Here is a 10786-nt window from a genome sequence, read left to right as displayed (position 1 = left end):
CTTCTTTACCCAGCTCTCATCTCATTCAAGTCCCATTCATCCAGAATGTCCACTCAATTCAGCATTTTCAGGAATTAATCTGACCATATGAATGCATGAATGCATTCTTCTTTGGTTCCTCCTTGTATTTGGGCTTTTACTCATTCTGTACTCATATGTAAGGTAAACTACTAAACAGCTCCAAACTTCATTTTACTTCCTCCTGAACTCTCCTTAAAACTTATTTGCTCTGATTTCTCCTAAGAAACTTGACAGTTAGGCTACTGCCAAGCACACTGCTCAATACAATCCAACTCCTGACACTTCCTGCCCAAGGCCATGTTTTTACATGCATATTGCCACCTTTAGGGAACAAAGACAGCTGTCTTCTCTTTCAGCTGTACATAAGCTATAAACATATTTCTACTCTACTGACTGAACTAAATACATATAGCCTTTACAGTTGCTCTTCAAATTTTATGCAAATGCTGCCATGTTTTAGAGGACTGTGTGACTGCTATCCTCATCGTAAACAGAGAGCAGTGTACAGTTAACCAAGATTTTAAGTGAGCACCATTCAAATTATGCTTGAAGCCACACCAGCAACATTGCAGCCTGAATGAAGCAGACACAACAGGTAACTCCACTGATTTTTTTCCGATGCCGTAATCCAATATAGCTTCAACAAATGTGTAAGGCTTTTTTCCAGGGAGTTGTGTGCTTCAAACATGCTTATACACACTTTCTTCAGGGTGTCTGTGATGTACACTGATTTTCCATTACAGAGTGAGTATGTTTTAGGAAGAGCCATCTATACCCACTGGTCTAGTAAAACCATTCTAGCTGTCACTAGGGTTTAGTACATGTTGCCAATAAGTCTGGTAAAACCACATCAGCAACAAATATAGTTTAGCACATACATTGTAGGTAGGTTTTTAGTCACAGTGTGGACAAACCTCGACTGTTCACACCAGACAGTGTCTGAAACACCCACAGATTTTACTTCTTTTTAGTGCAGCAGTAAGACAAGGTGGTTGTGTACTGCTCTTTACCAGCACGCTGGAGCAGGCCACAGAACATCAGCAATGAACTGCCATGACACATGGCTGAGTTCAGGTAGTTGACACTACGTGTGAAGAGGGAAATAAAAACAAAAACAACAACAGAAAATAATATAAATTATGAGGACAGTGGAAGGAAATAGCTTATTAAACTCAAGACAGGTCATTTAGCATTTTACACTGGTGCCTCAATTACTAGGCACAACTGGTTAATTTAAAAATAGTTGCAAATGAAAACCAGAAACCCAGAAGTGAGATGAGAGCCTTATCAATAGGCTAACGCTTTGCCAGTCCCATTGCTACAATAAGTCTACAAAGCTAGATGACACCAAGGTAGATGGTGTGCAACATTCTCACATAGAAAAACACTCTTGGAAGGAAGGCTCCAGTAGAAGAACATACTATTACATATATCAATTACACAGTGCCTGTAAAACCAGGATAGATTAGCAATATGAATAAAGTGAGAATTTGCACACACTGAGGTCAGCCACTGACTATCCTGTCTGTCCTACTCCATATGTTTCACAAAAGCAATCACGTTCTGTTTCCAGTCTGAATATGCTGCCAAAACCCTCCTAACCCTTTCAAGAATGCAGTTCCAGAGAGAAGGCACTTTCAGGCACAGTAAATACGCCTACTGACTACAACACTGGGAGCAACTCTGTTCTCCTGTGAAATCTGTGCAACTGGACTGTCCTTACAGATATAGGGAGCAGTGGGGTTTGCATCCAAGACTGTAACAAGGTTTTATCTGTAGGTAGCCTTCACCTCACTCAGCACAAGTAGTAGGCAGAAATCTGACAAAATGTTTAAACGCTCAAGTAACCACAGCACACTGCAAGTATGTGTCTAATTAATCTGATTAATCAAAGTTTCCTGTTCAATAATATATCACAGAGCTATGTAAAATGAAAACTGTAGCGGCTCAAAGAAAAGCAGCTGGCTCCATTTTATTCAGTTGAAAGGCTTTAACTCTTTTGTCTCCCCTAAGAAAGCATTCTACCTTGTCTTAGATATCTGAAAATCAACTTCCTTGTCTAAAGGAAACAATACGTTGTCCAATACAGCGATATAGTAAAACACCTGACACTGTCACCACAGGTAAGCTATTACTGCGTAACAGCTTTGGGGGTGGGAGGGTGGGGGGAGTTTCAGACACACGTTCAAGTATGTTAGCAATTCAGTTCACTAATTCTCTTGGAGCTTTCAGGAGTTTGAAGATCCCAGAGAGCTTCAAGTAGGGCATCTCGTCGAGTTGAGTCGAGAGGCCAACAGAGGACTGAAAGTTTACAAACTTCAATGTGTTTCATTGAAAATACAGAGTAACCCACAGTTATTCTTTCCCTCCTGCTGCAGTTGCAGAGAAAAATCACTAGATGGAGCCGCACCGTCACAAATCTGATTTATGGCCGCCAGAAGAATTGTTGCCTCCTAAAACTGACGCGTTCCAGTGCATCCTGATAACTCATCCTCTGAAAGACGGGATAACATTTACAAACAATTACCAAAGCAAAATGTACGTAGAGAAAGTGACGAGATACTGAATGAAAAAAAAAGGCATCAAGAAACCAACAATCCTAGTTTTCAAAATCAAATAAATTTTAGAAGTGAACAGAAAGTTATTTCATCTGCCAAGACAGATCATATGTCTTGCTTTGTTCTGCAAATCAGAAAGCACAGCAGACTGCTTAGTGATTGACATGATTAGTTGCTACAAAAGAGATGCAAGAGCTCTGGGCTCAAGTTTTCATAAATAAGGTCTAATACACACTAAAAATGCAGTGATGGGCAAACCCACTTCCCATAAATAGCCTGGTGATATATTTAATCCTCCATTTAAGATGTACTTAAAGAAGAATCTTTTTCTTCCAACTGCATTAACACTAGATAGTTTTGCTAGCATAGGAAAATGGTTGAAAAGTTATCATCCAAACCTATCGACACAAATCATCTTGCTTTCTAGAGATTTACTATGTGCCAAAAGGGAATTTTTACTTGCTCTCATTCTACATCTATGAAAGCCAAGTTGCAACCCACTCCATTTCTGTGTATTCTGGTCTGTATGCAATGCTGCTAATTTCATCTCCTGTAGAGCAACTTTACATCTTGGTTGGGTTTTACAAAATCCAGATATTTCCAACACTTCACAAAAATGAAAACTAAATCCCTGGTCCATCTCCAAAAGGCACTGCAGGGTTCTTTCACAAAAGGGAACAAAAGTTGGATTTAGGCTGACTTTTAAAAAATATGATTACACAGTCAATGTTGGCTTATATATCAATTCCCTCAGCAACGGACTAGGCCAGGGAGGATATCCCTAAACAACAGGCTGCCCTCGCCACTGCTGCTCCTCACCTGGAAGGCACTGCAGAGGGGACTGAAACACCGGCAGAGAAAACCAGGTCCCATTTCCCCTCTCTTGGAGAATCTCCCTTGACCACTTTCACCTGGAAACTCACAGGTCACAGCACTGAAGTCCCAAAATCCTACATGCGTTTTGATACGGAGTTTGCTCGCACCCCAGCTGCAAACAACGTTTGTGCCGGGGGAAGGAGGGATCTCACCTTCTGGGATAGTTGGAGGACCAAGGCTCTCACGAGTCACTGCGAAAGGCTCCTCCATCAGAGCCCATTACCAGCTCACACGATATTAGGGTGAGTTTTACAAACTGCAGTGAAGCCGTACCAAAACCAGCCTCTGCGGAGGTGGGGGCACAAATCCCACGTGTCCCTTTACACACCACAGCCAAGTGGGTGACCCACCCTCTCGCCGTCCCAGCCGAGTCCAGCACCGGGCACGCCGGGAGCGGGCACGGTAAGAGCCACCCAGAGGTACCCAAAGGCCGTCTCCAGGATCCCGGCGGGCGCGCACAGGGCCCCGCCCTCCCGGGGGCGGGCGGACCGTCCCGCCCGCCGCGTGTGACCGGCCGGGCCGTGCCGCTGCCGCTCCGCTCCCGCCCGGCTCCGAGATGCCGCTCCTCAGCGTGCCCAAAGAGGTGGCCGTCGGGACGGCGATGCTGGGGATCGCCTTTGCCACGGGTGTGCTGGCAGGTAAGCGGCGCCCCCCGACACCCGGCACACACACGGGGACGTGGGGGCTGCGCCCTCCTCGTGTCCCCACCGGGGAGGGCGCGGGGACCGCAGCTCCCGGGCAGGTTTTCCCCCCGGGCCGAGCAGGAGTCCCCGCCGCAGGTGCAGCCAGGCGGCCGTCGGGGGAGCAGATGGACCCCTGGGCGCTGCCCTGCGGGCAGGGATTTATTTCGCTGAGCTGTGGCAGTAAATACACTGATGCTCTTAGAGCCCAAGCCGCTCCCTATAATCCAGCTACCGCACCGTGGGGCCGGCGCCAAGGTCCCAGCGAAGGCGAGGACGTGCTATCCTACCCGGCCCCTGCCTGCGTGCGTTTGGCCATCCCCGGAACGCCGTGGTGCGGGCCCCGCTCTCAGCATTGTCTTCCGGTAACAGTTTCGCTTTCATTCCCCGGGATCAGCGGAAGAACGAGACGATGATCTGGCAGGGAAGGAAACTGGTGCTGGGTTTGTAACGCGGCCACTTGCTTATTTACTCTTTGACTTCAGGCGAGTTGCTGAAATAATCTAGACCTCGGAGTGATCGTCCGTAAAACAGATCGATAAACAGAAAATAAACCCCTCAAAATAATAGTGGTTTCTAATAGCAAACACTACCAGGATATGTCCTTGTTGTTATTTCTTTAAAATATTTGACCCATTTGGTAAAAGAAGCATTGGGCATCAAAGGTGCAGTCAGTTCTGTATCTGAGTAGACATGCCCTTAAACTTCAACCTTCAGCACCTACTTTATTTGCATACTGGTTTAATGTTAAACAAGCCATCAAGCAATACCAGATTTACTCTGGCTAGAGGGCAGGACCCAGGACTGTGTCATGAGGAGAACACAGGGCTTAAGAAGATGCATCAGCTGACAGCCCTAAAAACCAGCAGTCTCTTTTCATCTGCAAAACATGGGCCCTAGACTAAGAAAATAGTGTGTCACATTCATGTTTCTCAGCTTAAACTTGTCCATTGAGTTCTGACGTGGTTGCTTCTTCTGTAAGAGTATGGCAGCTTTTAAGCATCATATCAGCCACTGAACAACACAGTACCCAAGCCTTCCCCTTTCAGCCTTTGCAGGCCTGGGCTGGACATCTTAGAGGTTAAAAAGTGGGGGGGGGTGAGGGGGGAGGAAAGAGTCTACTGAGCTGTCCAGCTGCATTGCCTTTTCCGTTTTCAGAGATTTTTTAGAGCAAAGAACTTTTTAACCTTTAGTAATACATCAATGCTTGCTTTATTTAAAGAGCCAGTAACTGAAAAGTAAAAAAATTCTTATTATTCCTTATTTTTTTGTAGGTAAAAGATACCCTTCTTTAGTTTTTGGGACACCCAAGTCACACAAGAGTTTAATTGCGAAAAACAGTCCTCTCTGGCAATACATACTGGATCACTCTCTGCGGGAACATCCAATTCTAAAGAAGCTGCGGCTGGTCAGTATCTCCCACACCTCATCCTGAACTGCTGGGATCCTTCCCCCATCTTATTTGCATACACCCTAGAGGGTTTTTTGAACTAGTAATATCCGGATTCATCAATGTTCAGGGCTACCTATGTGAGTATTGAATAGTATTGACATACATTTTAGACGTGTCTTTCTATCTCCGGCTCCCAAGTCCATGTGTTTGGGATGCATTTGATTTTGACTTGAACAGATGACTTCTGTTCATTTTAGTTGGCACATAAGGAACCTGTAGCAGAGAGAGGTGATGTCCTTCAGCAGGCTCCAGTGTCAGAGCTCAAACATGACATCGTGACTCAGGATTGAATCATTTCAGGTGAAACAAACTGCTCCTGCATAAAATCAGTGAAATGCTAAGTACTGGAAGAGGTTGGTTGCAATGAGCCCTAGAGGAAGAAAGGAAATGAGAGGATATACTTTCCCTTCAACTGTCACGGCACAGCCCTGCTTCTCCCGTTGCCCCCTCCTCAGTGCCAGGAGCCCTTCCACCCTGTCATGGGCTCAGCCCCTCCAGCTCTGCACTGTGTAGCCAGAGCTACAGGGTGTGACCTTTGGCAACAGATGGTAACCAGCAGTTCATAAAAGCATTCTACATGTCTTGAAGGAAGTGCACCTGTTTATGTAAATTTACAGAAATAAAGGACTTTTGCAGTCAAGGTTCCTCTATGATTTTTCATCAGTTATAAATATTGCTGAGTTTGCCACAGCTGTGGTAACTTTGGGGTGTATCACGGCTTTGAATATCAACTGCTTATGACACACACCACACCCTCCTTAGTTACAGGTAAATTCAACCCAATGTCTGGCTCATAGATGGAGCACAAAGCCGTCTAAAATGAGAAGGTTATCTGTTTTTAGAGTTATCTGTTTTTCCTGGAGTTTCACTTTTTTTCCCCTAGAATATTGGTTTGGTAGCTTTGGGATTGTTTTGCTGTGATGTGTTATATTTTTTCCCTTCTCTCTAGCTCACCCTTGAGCATCCCTGGGGTAGAATGATGGTGTCTTGTGACGAGGCTCAGCTTATGGCAAACTTGGTCAAACTCATTAAAGCCAAGAAAGTTATTGAAATAGGTAAGAGTGTCACTCTGTAGTAAAACTCCTGACTGTTCTTCTCCACATACACCATGTATAACATAAGATATTCAAATACAGTAAGGCACTGCATACCTGTTGTAGCAAACAGATGGTCAAACTACAGCATGAAAAGGAGTGTTGAACTTGCGCTTGCTTGCCACTTCGTGCGTTCAGTACTTCTGGCATCAGCATGGTTGGCTCATCAGTTCCGAGGGAGTCTGAAAAAATGAGATCAATAGATCACTTGGGTCTCCAGCAGTTGCAAGACAGGGTGTATTCTTTCCTTCCTGTATCAGTTTCTTGCCAGAAGAAAGTATTTTGCTGCACAGGCCATGAACCCAATCCACTTTCCTTGATGCACCTATGTTAGCAGGATGTCCCAAAGCCAGACTGATGCTGAGAAGCCAGGTATGGATTCCCACCATCTTTGTTCTTGGCCTGGCTCTTAAAATGCCCTGGTATTTTGCTGCTCATCCAGTCCCTTTGGGTCAGCTATGCAGGGCCTTGTCTGTCCAGGAGACTTTTGGAAAAAGCCAACATTTGCTCAAAGACTGATTTTAAAAAAAGTGAAATTGGAGGAGAAAAATCTCTAAAATCCCCAAAGGAGTCAAAGATGGCAATTTGTTAACGGACAGTATTCCTGAAGAGAGCCATGTAGTTCACTACTTATTTATTTTTTTCCACAATACAATAAGTGTTGATGACTCCTATGGTTTTCCTAGGTGTTTTCACAGGTTATAATGCCTTGAATATGGCACTTGTCCTGCCAGATAATGGCCGAGTTATTGCCTGTGATATAAACGAGGACTATGCCAAAATTGGAAAGCCACTGTGGAAGGAGGTAAGCAGCATCTCCTGTTACACATTTGGGACAGCTGCATTTACAGGTGAAGAGATTTTGGTATTTTAAACTTGCACATTCACACAGAAGTATTCTTATCATTAAAGGAGGCTGAAACAGTTCAGTTTGGGAAGACAAATAAGTGGTGTCTGGAACCTAGAAATAATAGGAAAACTATCTGAACACCAGTCATTCCCTAAGTCCAATCTACTAACAGGTTATTTCTTGACCACTTTTAAGTCCCTGTTCTTTTTCATTTCAGGCAGGAGTAGAGCATAAAATTGACCTGCGGATTAAGCCAGCAATTCAAACACTTGGTAAGTAACCAGAATTAACTTTTTGTTCCCCCTTCCCTAGAAATAGAAGAAGGTTACAATAATGATGAAATGTAAGACCAAATATGGTTGTGAATGTGATCCCTTTTGCTAACAGACAGCTTCTATTAAAAAAAAAAAATCTTTAGAAGTTCACAGTTTTCCTACCTACTAGCAGAGAGGAGGAAAATGCTTGTCCTATGTAGTGGGCTGTACTAGTCACTCACCTGTCCTGTCCATCACTTCGTTTAATCTATGAAGTACTATTGTCAGCTGCTGCTGGGAAAGCTGATTAAAACAGATTAATTAGATGAAGGCCAGTTTCTGTTATCCATTGTCCATGCTAAGCAAGTATTCTTTTGTTACGGACAGAAAGAGTTTTCTGAAAGGGCTGAAGTGCATAAAAAATTCAGAAGCCAATGTAAAACTTAGAGTACAGTAGTTGAACTGTATTCAGAGAAGTTCAAATTTAGGATGTGCCAAAAGCATGCAAGGCCATTAGCAAGGCAATTACTTTTCTCATTCAAGGAAAGAGAAAACATGGGGTGGAGGAAATATTAATAAGTATTCTGAAAATGCCAGAAATTTTCTAGGATTCTTGGAGGCAGAAGAAAGTTTCCAGCAAAGGTGTTTGATGGATCCACAGATCTATTCATAACCTTGTAGTACTTCCAAATTCATCCATCCTTTTCCAAAGAGGCAAATACAAGCACATTGTTAGTATACACTGTCCTTGAAGTTTATCAAACAACTCTGTCTAGGAATTGCTTCAGAAGAAACGATGCTCTGTTGACAGATGGTAAGGGCAGGTGAGAGGGGTGGGAGCAAACCTTACAAAACAGCAGGCAGCCATCCTCAGCTGGCAATTTGGAGTTTAGGAGAACTTAAAACTGAATGTCACTTGCCTTGGCCTAGAGAGGGACTACTTAGATCAATCTTTTGCTGTGATAAATATCTCTTGACAGGGTTTGCTTATGATCTGTGTCATGGCACTTGATCTTCAACAAGAGATTAGCATTTAGAACCTGTTCATAAATGTGAGAAAAATTCTAATCCACTCACGAAAACAGTTCTCAGCTCAAAAACAGCTGAAGGTGTAGAATGTGTCCAGTTTCAAGCTGCTTGATTTGTTTTTATTGCACCTTTCAAGAGTCCCAGCTGTATCTTGCAGTTTTAGAGCTACTCCATGAACTCCTAAGCAGGCAGGACTCAGTAACTGAGTGTTTTATGGCATACATCATGTCTAGATTGGTTTCTGTGGGATAGGCTTTTCTAGTAATTACCTGTGGAGGAATAGGCTGCCTGGTCAAGGCAGCAAAAAACGTTATTTAACAAGAACTTTGACAGAAATGGATTATGTCCTCCTACACAGCGTCAACCAGGGTGTAACGACTCACTTTGTTGCTCATCTAGATGAACTGCTGGCCAGTGGAGAAGCGGAAACCTTTGACTTTGCCTTCATTGATGCGGATAAGGAAAGCTACAATGAGTACTATGAAAAATGTTTGCGACTCATAAGGAAAGGGGGAATAATAGCCATTGATAATGTAAGTACTGCAGTTGTAGTGGTAATAGCACAGGGAGTTACTGCTTTTGGCTGTGGGAAAGGAAAAAAAAAAGTCACAGTGGGATTCTAGTCAAGTGATTTCTGACCTGCACTGGGTTGCCAATTGCGACATGTTTGTTCCATGTTATACAAATGAAAATAAAATTCAACATAAACACTTAAAGTAAGCCAAACAAAACACTAATATAGTGAAGGAATAAAACCCTGTAGAAGTTAAAAGTAATGTGTTAAATTTATGTTAGTACATAAACAGTCTGTGATAACAGAAAGTTGGAATTTTTTTTGTATTTCATTACAGGGAATGCTCTGTATTATTCTGGTTTGTCTTGTAGTGCAGAACTTTCAGTACAATGTACAGTACTTACACAAGATCAAAAGTAGCACTTTTAATCAGTAACTACTAATAAGTTATTAATTTCTAACTTTTACTAGAAACAAATAATGTTAAAACTTAAGGCACCTTGAGGGTTACAGTGGCAGTGGAATAGGGGCTTTTAAAAACCTTATGTTTAAACACATCTTTTTTATTTTGGCTTCTAATCTACAGTAGAATTACAATTCTGTAGACTCCCAATCCCACTTACTAATGAGAGACCATTAGGAGTCTGAAATACAATAAATAATATCAATTTCTAAAAAATACGCAGGACCTTTTCCAAAGCTTCCTTTGTGGTCCAAGGGTCATACTGGAACAAATGAGATGCATAACAGTTCTTTTTTCAATAGGTCCTTTTTGGTGGGAACGTGCTAAAACCAAGAAAGGACGACTTGGCAGTGCAGAGCATCCACCGCCTCAACGAGAAGCTGCTCCGAGATTCCCGCATCAGTATCAGCATGCTCCCCATGGCGGATGGAGTCACACTGGCATTCAAGCTGTAACTCCAGGAAGCCCAGCAGATGGGAAATAACGAGCAGCGTCGAATCATCAGGGAAAATGCCAGTGGAGCAGTGTCAAAAATGGTAATTTAACCTTTATCTCCACTGGATAGCATAGCCTGGGAGAGTAGGCTTTAGGAGCAGCAGTGTCCTAAGGGTGGCTAAGTAGAGAAGAGAGACTTATTTTGAAACTACTGTGATTTCTTATTTTAATTGTAATAAAGCAAATAAACTTATGGGAAATGTTCCTTGTAAGACAGTGGTTGAAAAAAAATCTCCCTCTATTGAATGTCTGAGTTCCAAGTGAGTCAATACAACAAAGTAATTTTCTATCCTAAAATAGGCTCTTGAGTAGCAGAATAATCGGTCCTACCATCAAAAGAAGTGGAGTTTACTAATGTTTATAGCTATAATAGAAAAATGGATTTTAATGAAATGACATCAAGGAGATTGCTAGCCTTCTCAAACTACAAATATTGAAAGTCATTCTTTATCCTTGAAGAGTACTACATAACAAGTCTCAAATAGACATGATTTGAAAA

The 10786-nt window shown here is 42.8% G+C and overlaps 1 protein-coding gene across 1 annotated transcript; it reads left to right on the top strand.

Annotated features, from left to right (window-relative positions):
* Positions 1–3937: 3937 nt before the first annotated feature.
* COMTD1 (catechol-O-methyltransferase domain containing 1) lies at positions 3938–10499 on the top strand. Its single transcript, XM_027739905.2, has 7 exons — positions 3938–4093; positions 5410–5543; positions 6538–6643; positions 7369–7487; positions 7750–7804; positions 9215–9348; positions 10095–10499. The coding sequence occupies exons 1-7, from the start codon at positions 4012–4014 to the stop codon at positions 10245–10247; spliced, it is 783 nt and encodes a 260-aa protein (XP_027595706.1). The 5' UTR covers positions 3938–4011; the 3' UTR covers positions 10248–10499.
* The last annotated feature ends 287 nt before the right edge of the window (positions 10500–10786 follow it).

The sequence above is a fragment of the Pipra filicauda genome, unplaced genomic scaffold (assembly GCF_003945595.2).
Source record: "Pipra filicauda isolate LSUMZ 115617 unplaced genomic scaffold, ASM394559v2 scaffold15_size4787011_pilon, whole genome shotgun sequence".
Lineage (NCBI taxonomy): Eukaryota > Metazoa > Chordata > Aves > Passeriformes > Pipridae > Pipra > Pipra filicauda.
Note: the sequence above shows the minus strand (reverse complement) of the source record. Positions and strands in the feature narration are given on the sequence as shown.

Coding starts and splice junctions, on each gene's coding strand:
- COMTD1 (XM_027739905.2), top strand. CDS start 4,012: ATGCCGCTCCTCAGCGTGCCCAAAGAGGTGGCCGTCGGGACGGCGATG. Junction 6,644..7,368: donor CAAGAAAGTTATTGAAATAG/GTAAGAGTGTCA, acceptor TGGTTTTCCTAG/GTGTTTTCACAGGTTATAAT. Junction 7,805..9,214: donor GCCAGCAATTCAAACACTTG/GTAAGTAACCAG, acceptor TTGCTCATCTAG/ATGAACTGCTGGCCAGTGGA.